The sequence below is a fragment of the Malurus melanocephalus genome, unplaced genomic scaffold (genome assembly GCF_030028575.1).
Source record: "Malurus melanocephalus ecotype Western Australia unplaced genomic scaffold, MMel_1.1 scaffold_28, whole genome shotgun sequence".
Lineage (NCBI taxonomy): Eukaryota > Metazoa > Chordata > Aves > Passeriformes > Maluridae > Malurus > Malurus melanocephalus.
In genome coordinates this window covers 617,304-636,959 of record NW_026623260.1, presented here as the reverse complement: position 1 = coordinate 636,959, position 19,656 = coordinate 617,304, and the positions used below count along the sequence as shown (strand labels likewise).

Genomic DNA, 19,656 nt, shown 5'->3' with positions numbered 1-19,656 from the left:
GTTCCAGCAGCTATAAATTGCTCTCAGCGCCACCTTACCAGGCTCAGCTCCAGCAGAAGAGGAGAGAGAGGATTTTTACCTGCACTGAGCTCCCCATCTGGCTCAGGAGTGAGAGGAACAGGGAAGAAACAGGCAGGAGAAGGCAGTGCCAGGCATCCCGGACCAGCATGGTGTCTCTGCTGGATAACATAGTCAGACCTTCTGCTATCGTCCTGCAGCTGTCTGTGCTGCTTGGTGTCATCTTTGTGCTGCTGAAGGTGCTCCAGTTCTACCAGGAGAGGAAGAAACTCATCRAAGCTCTGGAGGCATTCCCTGGGCCCCCGAAACACTGGCTCCATGGCCACAATCACTTGGTAAGGAGTGAGCTGGGCTCAGCCAGGGCGGGTTTGTCCCAGCTGTGCAAGGKATCAGTCAGGATGAGAAGGATTGGATGGGGTGTGATGTCCCCTGGTCCTGTCCCTTCCTACAGGAGGGGATGTCTGCACAGGGAGTGCCAAGGCTCCTGCAGGGCAGGAGGAGAGKGTGCCTGGATGTGAGATGTGCATCATTTGGGAAAAAAACAATCATGCTTTTTTCAACTGTGTCCTTAAACATAGAGTTATGGGACTTCCATGAAGTTATTTAAATATGAGCAGCCATAAAACATCTCTTTGCTGCATGAAACCGTCTACCTGTAGGAGTGTCTTGCCCTACAGCCACTGAAGAAGACATGGCCATAAAAATAGGGTGTTTTAATGCAGCCATTTTCATCATTCTAGAGTGGAGATGTTTTGCTTTCACACTGCATGCCCACCTTGCACTGATGAAATCAGAGACCAGGGGTGTGGCAGCCTCGGTCCTCCTGGCCTGTCCACCACACATCCAGGCATTGCCCATGCCAGCTGTAGCTCCCAAGGGCAACACCAAATTGCCCCAAGACCAGGCTGCCCTAAGGTGGCTCAGCCTCTGCTCTCCCTCTTTTCCTGCCTTCATTAATCCCTTTATTAATTAACTCTCATTGCAGATACGTTCTGAAAACGTACTGCCTCAGTTAGTGTCATGGGCAGAAGAATATCCCTATGCCTTTCCCAGATGGTTTGGGCCAGTCCTGCCTTCCCTAATTGTCCACCATCCTGAATATGCCAAAAGCATACTGGGCCGAGCAGGTGAGTCTCTACATCTGCTTTTGAGAAGTCTTTGACACTTTCCTACCAAGAAAATAATGGGAAACTTGCTTGGAGTCATCCCCTCTGCCAGCTTCCCTCACAGCTGTTGCAATCCCTCTGCTGCTCCTCCTCGTAAACTCCCAGCCTTGCCCCTGGTTTCATGAGCAGTTTGTATTCTYGTGCAAAACAGTGACCATGTGCCTGCTCCTTCCAGTTTCCCATCTCCATTGACATCTCCCTTTTTGTCTTCTTTGGCTTCTACCACCACAATATTTGTGCTTCCCAGCAAACCCCGGTTAAGTTGGCATGGCAATGGCTATCAGAGGTCATCTTAAATCTTCTCTGCTCACTTCTGTGGAGCAGGATGCCTGTGAGTGGTTCATCCCCAGTAACTCCCAACCATTGTTCTCAGTTTTGGAATTTGACATGGCCATTTCTTTTCTGCACATATTTTTTTTGTTCTACCTTCTCTGTTTTTTCAAGTCCACTGAGGTAATGTTTGCAGATGACCACTTTTGAACTGTGCCTCTAGTAGTACAATATTTTACATATTGAAATGAGATTAATTCCACCTTGTGACTTAGAGGATGAAATCTAACATCAATTTATCCCGAATTTTCTGTTTTGTTAGGTGGAATTCACTAGTTATCTATACATTTCTGATGTCTGTTCTGTTTTACAGATCCCAAGGCTAGCGTACCCTACAGATTCGTGTTCCCCTGGATTGGTAAGTCAGAAGCAGGGGTGAGGATGTCAGAGTTGTGACCAGAGCCTGCAGGAGCTGATAGTGCTTTTGCTTATCGTGCCTTCAGGGAAGGGGCTGTTGGTCTTGGAAGGAAGCAAATGGTTCCAGCACCGCAAGATGATCACCCCAGCCTTTCATTACGATGTTCTGAAATCTTACGTGACCCTGATGTCAGACTCAGTCAAAGTGATGCTGGTAAGGATCCCCACTCCTGCTACTTGTACCTTCCAGCTGTGAAACAGTGAAAATTATCACATCTGTGAATGAGTGAGAGAGAGAGACTGCACTTAGACAGTTTCTAGAGTTTCTTAACTTTTGGAGTAGTTATGAAGTTCTGAAATTGCTCCCTTCACCTTCACCCTCAGTGCTCCTTTGGACATACCACTTAAACTTTCTTTTATTTGCCAATAAAATCAACAACTGCAGGAATATCCTTTCACAGGTTGATGTGATATGCCTCRAAAAAGATGTGCACAGGAGAGTTAGATTAGATTCCCAGAGTATATTATGAACTAAGGCCTCTGCTTGCAGAAGAAGTAATTAGCAATGCAGATATGGGAAGAGGGATGGGAAAATATGCCCTGATCACTGATGGTAACCTGTCCTCCCTTGCCCCTCCCTCCATCTCCAGGATAAATGGGACAAGAGGATCACAGAGAGGAAGTCAGTGGAGCTCTTTCAAGAYGTCAGCTTGATGACACTGGACAGCATCCTGAAATGTGCCTTCAGCTTTAATTCCGACTGCCAGACTCAGAGGTCAGTGCCTGAATTTCCACACCCTGGGAAAGCCTGTGCTCCTGTTTCACSACTCATTTTGCTAACACCAGCCCCATCCTCTGCCTCCTTACAGCAACACCCACTATTATATTAAAGCTGTTTATGACCTGAGCTTCCTTGTGAGTGATAGAATCCGGACTTTTTCCATCACGGATGTCTTCTACGACCTGACTCGCAAAGGCCGTGAGTTCCAGGATGCCTGCAAGCTGGCCCACACCCAYACAGGTATTGCTGCCCCTTTCTCCCCTGTCTCCCAGCTGAACCTCTCCCCCACTTGTCCCTGGAGTGGCTCAGGGCAGGGTTGCAGCATGGACTGGCCASAGGGTTACACATTAAACAGAGTCCAGCTGATGACCGAGAGGTCAAGTACAGGGGGGTGCTCTGGAGGGGCAGAGTAACTGATCACCCCTCTGTGCAGATAAGGTAATACAAGAAAGAAAAGCACAGCTCTCCAATGAGGAAGAACTTGACAAGATCCAGAAGAAGAGGCACCTGGATTTTCTGGACATTCTTCTTTGTAGCAAGGTGAATGTTTGAAATGATCATATAAAATGATAAAGAACACACCTGTGTGCCTCCAAGGGTGCATCAGCACAACAAGGGGAGCACAAGAGACCCCAAATCATACCTTTTATACCTTATAAAAATAAAAGACCTGTGTGCTTAGGAATTATATGCTCCTCTCTTTCTTAGGATGCAAATGGAGTTGGACTGTCCGATGAGGACCTGCGTGCTGAGGTGGACACYTTCATGTTTGAGGGYCAYGATACCACRGCCAGTGGCATCTCCTGGCTCYTGTACTGCATGTCACTGCACCCTGAGCACCAGCAGCGCTGCAGGGAGGAGATCCAGGGCATCCTGGGGGACAGGGACACCATTGAGTGGTGAGCTAGGGCTTCTTATTCCTTTATCTTGATTTCTTTCCATTTACCCTTTAAGGCCTTTGATATAGTCCTCCCCTAACATCCTTCCCTCTCAATTGGAGAGATGGATTTGATGGATGGATTATTTGGTGGTTGAGGAATTTTTGGAAGGTGGCATCCCCAGAGGGCAGAGGTCAGGGATCCGTACTGGGGCCAGCACTGCTTCTTATCTTCATCAGTGACATTGTCAAAGGGATTGAGTGCACCCTCAGCAAGTCTGTTTTCAGGGAGGACCTCGGGAAGATGACCTACACCACCATGTGCCTCAAGGAGAGCCTGCGCCTGTTCCCTCCGGTTCCTTCGGTGTCCCGACAGCTCTCCAAGCCCATCACATTTCCTGATGGCCGCAGCTTGCCAGCAGGTCTGTTGGGTTTGTTCATCCTCCTGCTCTTGTCTGCGACAAGCAGGGCTCCTCAGTCTTTGTGGAGGCCCTGAAGGGTCTCTCACCCCATTTCTCTCTCCTGTAGCTGTAYGGAGCTACCACAGCTTGCTGCCACAGTGAGCATGGAAAGGACGGCCAGACAGTCCAGGGACACRTTCCAGGGTGCTGGGGTGTTCACAGAGCTCACAGGGGACTTGTGGAATGTTGTTCTGGCCAAGCCAAAGCGATGCTCTGACATGAAAAAGGGACCCAGCTCTGAGGCCATTGCTTTGTTTGTGTGAGGTTTTCAGGAGAWCCCTGTCAGATCTGCTGCAGGAGCTCTGCAGAGCCCAGGGAGGGAGAGCACCCAAAAACATCTCTCCTACATCTTCACTCCGAGGTGTCATGAGCTTTTTCCCACTTTTCTTTCACAGGCTGCCTGGTTGCACTGAACATATTTGCCATTCACAGGAACCGGGATGTCTGGGAACACCCTGAGGTATTTCACATTTGTAACAACAAAGGGAAGATGATCTCTGAGCTCAGGACATCCATTTCCCTTGATCAAGGCATCCTGTGCCTCCCTGCTATGGTTTTTTCTTTTCCCTTGTCATTCCAACAGTCCATATCTAAATGCAAAGTTTAATCTTTGGGTGCTAAACACCCCAAAGGCTTTGGASGTGACAAAGTCCTGGGAAAGGCTGCTCAATGGGCTCTCTTTGTGCATGGTGACACAGAGATGCTCTGACTGCTTTCAGCTGCCCTGCACTCACTTAGATCTCAGAATGGTAAAAGTCCCAAACCCTCCAGGAAGTGAGCGATTTGAAGATGGTATTTTAGAGGTTTCAAGAAATAACTGGAAAATTCAAAGGAAGGTGCCCAGCTGCCTCTCTCTAGTGGCTGTCTAGAGARAATCAGGCATCTCTGGAAAGGAGGGAGTCCAACTTGACCATTGCTGCCACAGATGACAAAAYACCTGCAGCATCCTGGGCATTGTAATGGGTGACCTGGAGATCATCTCCAAGGGAAAGATCCACCAGTGACTTTGTAGAGCAATGACTGTCACCTGCAGCTCCCCCAGGAGCAGCAGAGGCCACATCCAGCCCTAAGTTGGGGACCAGGGAAGAATCTGGTGCTGCTCATATCAGAYCAAACACTGACCAACAGTCTTTGTTGCTCCTACAGGTTTTTGATCCCCTGAGGTTTTCTCCAGAGAACTCCACACAGAGGCACTCCCACGCTTTCCTGCCTTTCTCTGCTGGATCCAGGTGGGAGATCCTTTATCCCTCTCCTTCCCATCAGACTGCCTTGCACAAGAGGCCTAGCTCAGAGTCAGGTTCCTAAAGCTCATCCTCCCTCAGTTTCCATGAGCCAARCTGGCTTGGCCAACTCAAGCAGGCTTTCCGTAACAGGATCCCCCTTTACAGCATCTCCCATAAGAGGATTTCCATGCTCTGTCAGCTCCAGGGCACGTCCCACACCCCAAGCTCTGTGGTCACTGTAGGATTTCACACATTTTTCTTGTGGCTTTGTGGAGATGTTTACATTTTCTCTTKCCTGCACTGGGAACACCTCTCTGTGGTTCCCATGCTGTGTCAACAGACACATGAAGGACGCTGAGGTCTCAGAAATTTGCAAGAGGATCACCACACAGAGACAGAAATAACCTTTGGGAGGTGTCTGGGTGATGCCTAAAATCTGGCTACCTAAAACAGAGGTTAGACAAAATTAAGAGAATAAAAAGCAGTTATTTATTGAAGGGTCTTCAGGYACATTTAGGGCAGTCACAGCCCACCCAAGATGGACAATTGGTTACAGGTTTTTCACATTTTATACGTTTTGTCCATTTGCATATTGGGGGTTAATCCTACAATTACAGTTTCAGGTAATTAAGTCATTTACTCCAGGTTTGCTCCCCCAAATTCACTGTTATCTACATATCCTGAGACCTGGGACAGTGAGGTGTCCTTGAGTTTTGGGCCTAGAGAGAAATTGTTTTATCTGAAAATGGGAGAACAGTWGCTCAGCACTGTATGTGGAATATGGAGTTATACACTAAAGAATGACAGGGTTACAGACACATGAAAAATACAGAAGCTGAAATCCAAAGGCATCAAGGGCTTYTAGCTGCATTCTCCCTGCACTTCCTGGTGAAGTGAACTTCCTGTTCTCTCAATCTCATATCTCTTTTCAATATTTATTAATGAATATTAGCAATACCCCACTACAGAGCTGGGTGAATCTTTGTAGATAAGATGTGGTGCTGTCCTCACAGCAGCTCCAAGATGGGGGTTGGTSAGGGACAAAGGCAGCAGTCAGAGCATTTGTCACCTGTCCCCAGGAACTGCATTGGGCAGCAGTTTGCCATGAAYGAGATGAAAGTGGCTCTGGCCTTGACTCTGCTGCGCTTCGAGCTCCTCCCAGACCCGTCCAAGCTTCCCATCATGAGACAGCAGATCGTGCTCAGGTCCAGCAATGGGATTCACCTGCAGCTGAGGAGGATCCACTGATCCCACAGAGCACCAGGAGCTCTCCCAAGGGACACTCTCCARCCAGAGGATTCAGAGGGGAGCACCAAACAGACCCACAATGGTCCTCTCCTGCATTAACCCCTGTCCTGCCGCTGTCCAGGGGGTTCACTGAGCCCACAAACACCAAACCCAGCAGGTCCAGGGCCCCTCCTGGCACGGGAGCAGCACTGCTCGGGGGTTCCATGCCATGGCTGTGGCTCATCCTTCACCTCCACCSGCATCCTCCATGTCCTGCTCATCTCCTCATGTCCAACCTGCCCTCAAACAATCCCTGACAGGATTTCTGTCACATGCCCATGGCTTTGTCCTGTTGTCAGGTCCCCACCTGGGCTTGGCAGTGAACACACCCAGCACGGTTTGCATGGATGTGTAAATCCTGGGCGCTGTCCCAGCWCAGGGTCCCTTCCCTGCCTGCAGCTGGGTGTGCCGGGCTGGGCAGGCTCCTCCAGCAGCCCCATTGCATCCCCACCACCACCCTACAAATAATCCCCAGGGCTGGCACTGCATCCATCATTATGGACATAAACCCCTGCGGTTCTTTCCTGCCCCAGCCCTGAACTTCCTTGAGCTGAGAGTGCTCAGGAGCAGCACAGGAACGTGCCACACCTGGAGGAAGCGCTTGGCACACTGGAAACAGTGATCAGCCTTGTTCTCCACCCTGAAATGAGAATAAAGCCTTGTGGGGATGATCTCCAAGCATGGCTTGGGCTTCCTTTGCATTTGGTGGCCCAGCAGGCCAGTGGCAAGGCTGTGCCCAAGGGTGCAGCCATGTCAGTGTTTTGATGAGCCACAAACGCTGTTTCCATGGTTGTGCCCTTTTGAGCCTGAGGAGCCTTTTCCACCCATCCCACACCATCTCACTCCAAGCCCTCACTTTGGACTTCCAGGACAAGGAAACAACTGAAATTATCTGTAGTCAAGCAAAGCAAAACAGAAGCACACACCACACACAAAGAAGTCCTGTTGGTAGGAAAAAAATCAGCTTGCAAAATCAAACAAGCACCAAGAGGAAGCACGAGTCTGCCTCAAASGCTGCTCTGCAGAGGCTGAGAACTGACTGCTCAGGTCACGAGTGGGCTCAGGGCATGAGTGGGCTGCCCAAGGGGTGCAGGTGAGCCCTGGCCCTGGCATGGGGTGTGTTGTGGGGGCACACACACTGTCCCCAGCACCAGCCTGTCCCCAGCACCAGCCAAGCGGACCATGGGATGAGCTGCAGGTCCGGGATGTGAAAAGGATCACTAGGTGGCAGTGGGAGACCCRGGAAAAGTCCTCGCTGGTCCCTGCTGAAACCCCCTGGGCTGGGCAGGGAGCACKGCCAGGCCCAGCAAGGCAGATGATGTGTCCTGTCCCTGGGGACATCCCTGTCCCCACCCTCAGCGGAGCAGGCWCTGCTGTCACGGTCCCCAGCGTGTCGGTGCCATCGCCCACAGCCCAGGGGGAGTTTGTCACTGCGGGGGCCTGGGCACTCAGCGGGCATCAGGGGAAACTGAGGCACCAAAGTCTGCACATGTAGCTCTCACTCACCAGAATTATCACGTGCCAATGAATCCAATCCCTGTCTGTCTGTCTGTCTGTCTGCCGATGGCCAGATCAGGACAGCCAAATCTGAGCATCTCCCCATCTGCCTCAACTCCTGCATCCCTCCTGCTCCCCACCTCAGCTGCCTGCTGCATCCTCAGTTTGAGAGGCAAACCTCTCCTCAGGCTGGATSCAGACCTTTGTTTGGGCACCTGAAGGGACAGGGGTGCTGAGAGGAACCGACAAGGTGCAGCTGGTGTTTATTTTGCAAAGAGACCAAACTCATCTTCTCCCAGCCCTCTCCTTTTCCCTCCAGAAGGAGACTGGAGTTGTGTTGATGCCAGTATCCCACCCTGGCACCGCTTGTGGGTTCAGTTCTGACAGGTCAGACCCTCCTGCCCTCCCCAGCTCCAGCACAGCAAGGCCTTCAGAGGGCAGTGGCTTGGGAACACATTTTCATTACTGAAAAATCCTCTTTGTCAGATATTTCAGGTGCCCATTTGGGAACAAACAAAACACCTTGAAGCTCTGCTCATCTATTCTCCAGCAGGTGGTCCAAGAAATGAACTTCAGGTGTGCTTGGCCACAAAGACTCACTCCGGTGGCACTTAAAGGTGGCACTTACAGGTGTCACTACAGCACCTTCTGGTTTGGAAATGGGGGTAGGATCCCCCATCTGCTGCCACCCCATGATCTGTACAATGCCCTGTGTTTTTGGGGCCATCAGCCTATTCACTGCCATGACAAAGGCTGCTCATTTGGAGTGCTTCCAATCCTTACGAATGGCCAAACCCCAACCACATCCAGCCGAGGGGATCTGCTCGGGAAAGAGGGGAGAAACTGCTCCCATTTTGGATGCAAAAAAATTGGATTGTTATTCCAGGCAGATCTGACAATAATTGAGGTAACCTGAGCCAAACACTTTAAAATCTGTTCCTGTTAAGAATCATGCTTAAACTGGGTTTGCAATTTGAAGAACCAGAGCTTTTGAGGGAAGGTCTTGCAGTGCCAACACACCATAAAGCCCTAAAGCGGCAGCAACCAGGAGAAAATTCTTCCACTTTTCAGCTTAGCCAGGTCAAACCCAGCAGCACAAACATCTCCCCCACCTTCAGAGGGTGGCAGTTTCTGGACAGCAGCGTGTACAAGATAACCTCCTGTGCCAAGCCACCGGCGGGCGGTTGGGAGAGCAGCAGGGCAGCGCTGCGAGGAGCCGGGCAGCAGCCAGCCAGCAGATCTAATCGCCCSCAAGTTCGCCCCGAGTGTCTCCCTGCCAGGCTGTGACATTTCTGCGCTGTCTCAGCTCTCTCCTCCATCTCCATGGCTACGGCAGCCGCCAATCCAGGGGCGAGTCCTTCCCCAGCACCAGCAAACCCTCTGGGAGATGCTGCGAGAGCCAGCCCCTTTGGCAGGGAGACACTTCGGGGACCGCGGGACAATCCATAACACCAAAATTTCCCCTTTTTCTTCTTTCCCTTCTCCTTTTTATTTTCTCTCTTTTATTTTTTCCTTTTTTTTTTTTTTAAGCACAAACAATGGAGCTAAAAGGTTGGGTATCAGGCCGATAATCATGAATGACGTGTCGTTATTACACACCACACATTCATTATCTCCCACTCCAGCCATGTCACAGGCGGCTGGAGGAGGGCAGATAACGGGGTGCCTTCATGCAGATGGCTTATTATCAGGATGTTCCAGGAGGGGCTTTAAGACAGTTAGTGATGCTGTTTGCCAGTTAAAGATTAGAGACCCCAGAGAATAATTAACAATCCCAAAACCCAGTTTTTCTGCTGGATTCTTCAGYTTTCTCCCCCTTCCCCCATCCTCTTTAATCTATTCACTCTAGCAGGTGTAATAAAGTGATAAGGACAGGCTCGGGGGATGTTTGTTTGGCTACTACGGGTGTATAAACCAACAATGGATGGTATTTTACTTCTGGCTTTCAGAGGCTTGAATCGAGACCAAAAACTTTGCAGCCCCCTTGCCCACACACAGCCACCCCTCGGTGCTGTGCTCCYGGCTTCCACCTGGGTGGCTGGGCTTCTTCCCCACCCAAAGGACCATCCCAAAGGACCAGGATGGTGGGAAAWGCTCCCTTTTCACCTCTGGAGATCCAAATCACACCTCTGGGTGTCAAGGTGCCCGGTGCCAGGGTATAAACCCCAGGCTRCACTGCTGGGGCCTGCAGCAGTTATCCTAAATACAGCAGGTCTTTAATTAAATCACCTTGGGATAATTTATGTGGTAGGTGTCCACCTGCCCAAACTGCTCCAGGGTTGTAACTGCATCTGGGACAGAAACATTTCAATYCCCCATAGCTACAGAGCCTCAGGAGAGATTGGGGGAACATCAGATATTTCAACAAGATACCCCATTATCTGTGGGTCCAAGCGATGGGTTGCACCTTTCTAGGTCACAAAGAAAAGCTGTGATACTTCTTGGGACCAGGTGGGAATGTAAAAAATACCATCCTGAATATCTTCTGCCCAAAATGAGACTATCCTGTCTACAGCAGAACCCAACCCTAAATATCTTCCTGAAGCCCAAATCTGCAGAGATAATGTCATTATGGGCTGTGGGGGAGGATGGAGCACCCATGGTATCCTTTCCCTTCACTGGTGGGTGTGGGGTGGCTTATGAAGGACATCTTCATCCCTCCATGCTCCATGGAGAGAGGCTTGAGGAGGATTTGTCCCTCAGGCAAATGGGCTCAGGGCCCTTCAGAGAGGTCAACAAGGCTGTGGGAGGTGTCCCCATCACCTGGGGGCTCTCAGGTASAGCCCTGGCCCTGGAGGACATTCCCCAGCTCGAAGGGTGGTGTGGAAGGCACCAGCACTGACATGCCAGAAGTTGTCTTCCCAATCACGCTCACCCTGGCAGGGAGGGATGAGACAGCATTGTGCTTTAAAGAGCATCCCGACCCTATCAGCAAGAGATGAGATATCCTAATTATGGCAGTACAGGCGAGGATCTGGGCCCTATCAGCCAGTACAGAAAGGTAAACAAGAAATATAACAAAGGACCCTTAACACTCATTAGCTGTGTCAGATAATACCTCACTTTTCTCCCTTTGGGGCTTAAAATCTAATTAAGATTTTCCAACAATAAATTTCATTTAYGCTCGCTCCCTTTTGTTCTTTTTAGGATCACACCGAGAAGCATCTGCGAGTCTGCTGCACAGCTCGTGGGAAGGCAGCTTCAGTCAGCCCCGGCTTGTGCTTCCCAGGCAAGGGAAACTGAGGCAGGACAGCACCATGGACAGTGTGGAGGTGAGACCCTGCTAGGACACAGCACTGGCTCTTTCACAAGGTGTTTTCCCCAGGGAAGTCAGCTCCAAAAGGGCACTGGTTGTGAGAAAAGCAAGAATGGAAGTTCCTGGGCAAGCCCAGCAGCAAAACCCCATCCTGCTCCTTGCTCAGACCTACAGCCACGGCAGGGATCCATGGGGATAGGGACACTGAGACCTGCTGAGCCCTCAGCACACCTCCACCCCAAACACCTCCACCCCAAACACTCAGGCACTGCAGGGTGAGCAGCGCGGGCGTTCGTCACGCACTCACGGTGTGCACAGGGCAGGGAACAAACTCCTGCTGTTACTCATTAGGAGGGTGTCACTGCTAACTTCTTTTGCAACAGAGAGGTAAAAAATTAATGGGTTCCCTTCCTCTCACCACACCCCCAGCCCAAGTGCTGACGGGGCAGGAACAGGCAATGACTAATCTTAAACCCTGCTGAGGGCAGCAGTACCACTGAACCTTGGGGAGCTTGTTTTTTTTCCAAACCCATGTGACGTTTGGCACCTGGGAGAGGAAAATCAGGGGAGCAGCATCCATCAGGAGCACGAGCAGGGAGATCTGGGAGCCACCCTGGGGCTGGCCCAGCCTCCAGCTGCCCAAGGGAGGGTGGTAGATGGAAATAACTCTGATGTGATGCTGGGGATGCAGCCATCCTGCCTCCACATCTGAGAGCTTGACCCTTCTAACCCTTCTGCCTGTTTTCTTCTACTCCCATGTGATTTCTCAACGTGAGCTGTGATTTCTCAATGCCAAGTCTTTGATGGCATTTTTTAAATACTCACCTACCTGGAGCTCTAGGGAAAATGCCTTTCAAGGTGGGTCTGTTACTGGAAGGCTCCTGCCTGGATTTTTGTGTCACCACTAGGGACATCAGCAGCTTCACCTGTGGGAAGTGCACAGCAGAGCCCTAAAGGCCCCCAAAACCAGGGGCTGCCAAAAATGCCCCTCTTATAAACCTCCCATCCCAGTGCTGCTCCAGCTGGGCTGCCCTTGATTGCAGAGTCCCTTAATCCTTTCCTGGGTGGTCAGAAAGAGGACCCTGCATGTTCCTGGAGTAGCTCATGTTCCAGGATGAGGCATAAGAAGTGTTTCATGCCAATCTCCAAATGCCACRGCTTAGAAACGCTCGTTGTTCCCATGGTGGCCCTGGCCCTGTCCCCAGCACAACAAAAGGCAGAGCCTGGTTAATGAGCAGCCTGGCAGCAGGGTGCACTATGGCCAGCTGTCCCAGGACAGGCAGCACTGCCCAGAGCAGCCCCTGGTCACTTTTGGTCACCATTGGTGAGTGACGGCCGTTCTCATTTCTGGGAATGGCCCCCAGTTGGCTGTAGGGCAGCACTCTGTGGTCAGTGGGATTCAGGGAGCGCTGCCTTTCAGCCATGAAGCAGCATTTGGAAGTGCTGGGTTGTTTTCATGCCTCAGTTACCCCACCTGGCAAATGGAGGGGAGCGATGCTCTCACCTCCATTTATGTCCCTTGGAGACTCTGGAGCATTCCMTGCTGTCCTTCATTGTCCCAACAGCCCAGAGGCTGGGAGAGCTGAGAGATGCCARAAATCCTTTGGCTGATGAGCAGAATGACCCTCTTTGCTGTCATAGGCAACAATTCTCTTTATTGCTCACTGGGAAGATATGTACAGGGGGAAGGTTTGTTATGACATTAAAATGCATGGTGTAGGTCATAAAAAGGAGGGTGAACTGGGGAGAAAAGAGCACGTTTTCCATCAGCAGCTCCCTGGAGGGCAGCTGTGGGTCTGGGGAGGTCCCAGGCACCCAGCAGGATCCCCTCTCTGTGTCTTGAACAGCTCAACACCCCCCTGGGACTTGGGACATCAACCTCACCAACCAGGTGGGGTGACCACCAGGCAGGAGAGGTGGCACCTCCAGACCTCTCCTGGGGACCATGTGGATCCTGGAGACAGCAGAGTGTCCCACGGGTGGGAAAGGAAAAGATCAGGAGGTGGTGGTGCTGTGGAGAGGTCAGGGCCCCTCACACACGGGGGTGCCAGGGCAGAGGGTCTGTGTGGAAATGCCCATCGCCACAGCGGGAAGCGAATGGAGAGGARGAGGAGGGCGGCTGCTGGGAGCTGCTACATGGCCGTGGTGATCACCTTCTCCTCGGGCTCCACGGGGTTCTCGTAGGCGTGCTGGTTCTCTTTGGACCTGCATCAAGAGGGAGAAGCACCGTGCTGAGCCCTCTCCCAGCAAAATCTGCCTCCCCAAAGGCACCACGGGGGTCCTGACCCTGCTGGTGAGTGAGGAGTGGGGTGGGCAGTGCAGGAGGGGCTGGGAATTGCTCTCATTTTCAGTGAGGGCTGTTTTGACTGTCACCATCTTTGTGGTCACTTTTGGTGGTTCCCTCTGTTGGAAAGCTGTGATGCAGCATAAGAAGAATGTGGCRTGGCAGGTTGTGAGGTTGTGGATGGATCAAGGGGCTCAACTGCAGGGATGGGGAGAAATGAGGAAGAAGGGGATAACCCCTCACTGCCTTCTGCTTAGCCCCTGGAAAGGATAAAACCCCAAAAAGCAGGTGAAGGGAATGTGTGAGAGCCTGAGTGGGTGAGACCACAGCTCTGCATGTCTGAGCTGTCCCCAGGGGSATGGAACAGAGCCTGGCAGCCTTGGGAGGAGCTCTGAGCAGGRCATTCACCTGAAATCAGCTGCAGCCGATAGGTATCTCCCTTCGTGGCCATTGGACGTGACAGCATCGGGCTTGTCCTCCACACTCACCACGTTCTCGACATTTTCCCTGTGGGAGAGAAGAGAGGAGCTGAGACAGAACAGCAAAGGAGCCGTGCTGGGGAGCAGCCCTCGATGGTGATGGCAGATCTGGCACTGGAGAGATGATAAGGGACAATAAAGAGGTGGCTCTGTCCCTGGACACCCAGCTGAGCCCAGCAGGACCAGGACAGGGAGAAACACCCTCACTGCAGGTTCACAGGGACCATGCCAAGTGCCAGCCCCTGTCCCTGCAGCTGTGACTCCCAGCACGGTGCTGGCAGACAGCAGGACTCATTGTCAATATGTCAATTTGTTTTCTCCCTCTAACTGGTTTTTCCAGTCSGTTGCAAAATAGTCCCCTGTGATCCTGAGGGACACGGAGAGAGCAGTCAAGGCTCTGCTGGTGCTGCAGCCCTGGCACAGGGCTRTCCTTGTGCACRTCTGTGYGAGCAGAACTGAGCTGCTCTCCCTCAAAAGTGAGCCTTGCAGAAGGAACCACTGGGCATAGATGGAGTGTCCAACCTCAGCCAGGCTCCAAAAKCTCAGCTCCAGGGCAAGCCTGCAGCCTGAGCAGCGACAGGGGGATTTAGGTGCAGGGGGTGAGAGCAGATCCACCCTGTGAGTACATTCCTGCCTCCTCCAGCACTTGCCCAAGGGCAATTTGAGGCTTCTCCAAGGAACAGCCTGGCATAGGCAGGCAGGGCTGGAGCTGAGCGCTGCTGTCACGGTGACAGCRCAGAGCTGGCAGGGCTCCAGGCTGCCAAGCCTCGCTCCTGCTCTTCTGAAGAAAGGCCAGATTAATTAAAACAAGGCACAGTCCCTCCTCAAGCCCTCCTCAGCATCCTCTGCCTCCAGGCTGGGAAAAGGCAGCCAGGCATGGGCAGCAGTGGGAACACCATCCCTGCCCCACTCCATGGGCTGGGGGCTCCTTCAGTGTGAGGACAAAGGCTCCTCTTTGGGAAACAAAGGCTACAGCAGCAAACCAGACATATAAATATATATTTGTATACATACACATTGTGTAATGCATGGGCCTGGAATGAATCCCAAAGGGACCCACTTTAAATACGCCTGGGGCTAAAGCTGACCTGCTGAGCATCAGAGTACACCTCAATTCCCCACTCCCTCAGCCTGGAGAGGTGCAAGAAGACTGCAGCACCCCTGGGTGCAAAGCCTAAAGCTCAAAGTGACCACACCAGTGCAGAGGAACCAGGAAACAGGTGTGGGGTGCTTTTGATCTCCATCCCCTGCTGCCTTTGGGCTCAGATTCAAGATCAGGTTAGTGTAATTTGGCCAGCTGGCCTTGCTTGGCTGAGCAGGAGCAGCAGCCTGTGACTGCTTGAATGGCAAGAGGTAACCTATCCCACAGAGCCTTTTTAGGATGGATAAAGACACCAAAATTTGCCTGTGCCGTGGGCTCCAGGTRGAGAGTGCTGCCACTGCCTCCCTCTTCTCCCAGCACCTGTCACGGTGTTCTCACCCCTTGGCTCTGTCTGCAAGCAAAACTGGTTCAGGGTTATTATCCCATGGATATAAGGCACATGGGAACTGCTCCCCCAAAGCCATGTAAAACCAGCCTTGGCCAGCCCCCTGAACATGTTCCCATGTAATGCAGATGCTGTGGCTCCCTGCTCCCAGCACAGCCCTCTCTCACAGCAGGGTTTGTGCGGTGCAAGCTCAGAGCTGGCAATCAGTAACAGGGATCAGAGACCAGGACAGGCAGATGAGGGCAGGGAGTCTTTGCTCTCCCCACCCACCTCCCAGCACAGCAAGCACGGTGTTCCCAGCCCTGGCACAAGCCCAGAGGCTGCTGGAAGCCACACGTGCCAAGGCAGCTCAGCCCAAGCCAAACCCCCACACTTACACTTTATCCTTGCACCAGAACCTGTTCACCACGAAAGCGATGGCCACCAGGACCAGGAACACRACCACTGCGATGACACCCTGTGACCACGGCTGGAGGCTGCCCCGGGCTGCAGGGAAAYGAGGGGACACRTTAGAAATTCAGCCTCAGGCTTTAKCYCCCATCCAGCTTCAGCAAGGTCCAGCCCAGAGCTTGATCCTGCAAAGCTGAGCRCAACACTTTGCTGTCAATTCAGGCAGGCTTTCCTGGTGATAGAAATGAAATAAAGTGCAATTAACAGAGGTTTGGCTGGGTTTTCGGTGTGGAAAGGGGAAAAGGGGTGCTTTGCAGCTTTGGGGCCTCATAYACACTGACATATACATATATAGGCATTGTGATGGGACAAAAAAGGGCTGGGGGACGTGGAGGAAGGGAGGGAAGGAGAATGTTTGCCAAAGGAAAGAAGGCAGAGAGGTTTCAGCAAACTCCTCATTCTCCATCCCCAGAGGCCACAGACATCATTCCCGGAGTATTTTCCAAATACTGACTGGTAAAATAAGGACCCCATAACAGAGAGAGTGTAAACTTTGGTTCTCACTCTCACAGCAAAAAGTTGTCATTGTGGATTTTGGCGAAGTGCAGCWTTCAACAAGTTTTTAGAGMAGCAAATGTTTTATGACAGAAATCRAAGGTTGATGCATTCAGAGGAGTAACCCCGGCACAAAGGCCAGGCTGAGGTGGTGGCCCAAGCAGCTCTGGGGTGGTCCAAGCTGACCAGGATATCCCCATTTCCCCCAGGGATGGAATAGCTCACAAGTTTATTTTATTCTATCCMGACCTAAACAGGAATCCAGCCATGGGTGGGAAGGCTGTGAGATGCTTTCCTGGATGTGGGAAGAATGCAAGGSCAGGGTGCTGAAAAGGGGAATCCTTGTCCCAGCCCTTGCTGGGATGGCTGCTCCTTGYCTCCCACCAGCTTTTGGAGCATTCAGATGTTGTCAAACCCATCCCTAAGTGCTGTCACATCAGCACCAAAGGACACCTTGTCCATGCAGCCACATCCCTGTGAGATTTAATTACTGTTTACTCAGAGCTGGCTTTTTCTCCTCTGCTGATCACAGCACCAACCCTTGCACACAACGTGGTCTCTGTGCACAGGCAGGTGGGGCAGGTGGAGGGTGATGCCTGCCAGCCCCAGATCAGCCTTGGGACACTCAGACCTAGAGCTGGACACCAAAAACTGCAAGGCTGAGCTGCCCCAGGATGAGCAATTGGTATTTCAGTCTCACTCAGGAGCTTTCCACTGGCTGAACACTTCCTCTGTCCCACAGGAGACAAACCTCTGCTATGAACAGAAAATAATCTTTGCTAGCAGCAATGTGAGCAGGCTGAGTGCTCCACRCGTGCAAACTTCTCAAACACAGCCAGCTTCACGCTGGCTCTGCTGCCAACAGCTCTCCTTTCCTGTCCTCTCTCTGATTTTGGGAGGAGGACTGTCCTCTGGTAAGGAGGACCTTAGCTCCCCCCCAGCTCCTTGAGTCTTTGCTGAAAGAGAATTTTATTTAAAAAATAATAAATAACAACAACAAAACCTCAAACCCCAAAACAGAGCTGTTTTTTTTTTCTTCTTGGAAGTGACATCAGCCTGGCCAGCTGACTCACCAGCAGTGCCAGTCTGGAAAGCAGTGGCACTCTCGGGCAAGAAGCTGTGAGAACAGCTCTGAGTCCCATCTCTCAGCCCCCTCTCCCCACAGAGACTGTGTTTACTGCAAGACCCGGGGCAGAAACTCGAGGAGGAGGAATTCAGATGGAAATTCCCTCTTGTATCAGCGTGTTTCACTGAAATGCAGTTGTATCAGCAGGCTGCTGCTGGTGGCAGCACGGGTTGGTGGCACCCAGGGGTGGTGACAGTGGGGAAGAGCAGGGATGGGTTCCCTTCTGCCCTACCTGATGGGCAAAGACACTCCTGCCCTGCTGCCCCAAACACTCCTGTTGCCTCCTGGCTGAATTTTGGCTCATTTTGCACCTTCCCTCGCTCTGCCTTTGGCTGTTGGCCACGTTTATTTATTAGTTGTGGTTTATTTTTCCTGCTAGACCCAGGGTTTCCAGCCTAAGCCTAAGCCTAAGGGGGTGGGAGGAACTCCCTTAAGCCCAGCCCTTGGTGAGGTTTCTGCTGGGGTTAAGGGAGTTCAAGGTCAACCAGGGAATGAAGTCAGCAATGACTTAAATTGCCAAATTTGTGTCTCGTGATCTTCCAGGAAAGGAAGAGAGAAGAAAGTGGTAGGAAACCTCCTTGGARCAGCCATGCTCAGGATGTTTTTGAAGTGAGACCTCGCTCAGGTGGATGTTTCCACCAGATTCCAGAGCGTCCAAAGCCAAAAGGGAAAACACCAAACCAAAATCAAAGGGTTCTGGCTTTGAGAAACCACRTAGGGCCTGGCTGCAAGGGGAGATAAGGGTGGTAGGGGAATGGCAAATGCCTCTGCACTGGGATGAAATACCGAAAAATCCCATGCTGGGTAATTTGCATGGGCAGAAGAAAGGAGAAATGGGAATCAGGCAGAAGAAAGAGCTTGATAAGATCTATTCAGTGAGCGAATATTTGGGTCCCAGCCCTCAGGGGCACTGCCTGGCTGGAGCCCCACCGAGCACACCTTGCAGGCTCAAAGGATGAGTCTGACCTGTGGAAACAGGGCTGTGTTCCTGGAAAAACACTTCACTGGGGATGGCCCTGCAGGGACAGCCTGTCCCTCAGGCTCTGCCACCTCCTCTGTGTTTCACCCACGATAATGATGGGGTTTTCCCTCACAAACAAGATCTCCTAAACTAAATAATGTGGGATCTGCAGCCCTGGCAGATATCTCCACACATCTGCAGCTACGAACCAACCACATCAAGGCCAGCACCAAAATGAACCCATGCACTTGTTGTAACTCCATTTCCATAACCAACAGCTAATTTGAAGACAGATCTGCTTTTTAATACATCTTCCTTGGAAAGCTTTGGCTGGCCTGTCTTTGCCACTCTCTGATGAAGCTATGCCAGGCTCTGAATCTTTTTTTTTTTTTTTACTCTGTCCAAGCAACAGCAAAACTTTCAACTCTGCTGACAATGGACACCCCAGACTGTTAAATCCTCAGCAAGWTGGTAAACAAACACAGGAAGACTGGTCAGGGCTGGGGCATCAGGAGGGGAAGGGGGCAGGGAATTTTCCGGGATTTTGGCAGCACCAGAGGAGTTTTAATTATTCCTCATTATTTCTAGCGTTAGAGAAGCCCTTCAGCGAATTTCCTAAAAGTAACACCCTGGCCATAGGAAGTTTCTCTGTTAWGTCTTTGGAAAGAGAAGAGGGCAATTTGCAGAGGAAAATATTTGCTCCCTCTCCTCAGCAATAATCAAAATTACAGATTAACAAGAGGATCTGAGCGCTCAGGGAGCGACCCAGAACAACACTTGCCCAAGGACAGGAGTGARAAAAWAATAAATAAATAAATAATAAAAAAAAAAAGCCTTAAGAAAACAGATTACTCATCTCAGTGCACAGCCGTGCCAGAGGTAAATCAGAACAGTTTATCCCCGTGCAAGCAGCTAAAACAAATCTCAGGTGGCAGCCTTCAGCAAAACAGGTAGGAACCCCCTATGTCCCGGCTCCAGCAAAACCTCCCAACCCACGGGACACCCACCCAGGCTGATGAGAAGCCAGAGCTAAAACTCAGGCAGGAGCTGGGATGCATTCCCCCGTTCCCAAAAGGCTCTTCCACCGCTGTCCCTTGTCCCCCAGCCGGGCCGGGCTCAGC

General features: G+C 51.6%; 2 protein-coding genes across 2 annotated transcripts in view; one reads left to right on the top strand and one right to left on the bottom strand.

Annotated features, from left to right (window-relative positions):
- Nucleotides 1–125: 125 nt before the first annotated feature.
- Nucleotides 126–7,284, top strand: LOC130589261 (cytochrome P450 4A4-like). Its single transcript, XM_057390526.1, has 12 exons — nt 126–353; nt 1,004–1,145; nt 1,828–1,872; nt 1,958–2,085; nt 2,522–2,646; nt 2,741–2,892; nt 3,086–3,192; nt 3,361–3,551; nt 3,818–3,951; nt 4,386–4,450; nt 5,137–5,219; nt 6,293–7,284. Exons 1-12 carry the CDS (start codon nt 168–170, stop codon nt 6,459–6,461), a joined length of 1,527 nt encoding a protein of 508 aa, XP_057246509.1. The 5' UTR covers nt 126–167; the 3' UTR covers nt 6,462–7,284.
- Nucleotides 7,285–12,881: 5,597 nt separating this feature from the next.
- Nucleotides 12,882–19,656, bottom strand: part of PDZK1IP1 (PDZK1 interacting protein 1) — a 7,548-nt gene continuing 773 nt past the window's right edge. Inside the window, exons 2-4 of the mRNA XM_057390525.1 lie at nt 15,881–15,989; nt 13,946–14,044; nt 12,882–13,458 (exon numbers count right to left, since the gene is read on the bottom strand). Of these exons, the coding sequence (XP_057246508.1) occupies nt 13,386–13,458; nt 13,946–14,044; nt 15,881–15,989 (281 nt within the window). The 3' untranslated portion in view covers nt 12,882–13,385. The remainder of the gene's footprint in view (nt 13,459–13,945; nt 14,045–15,880; nt 15,990–19,656) is intronic.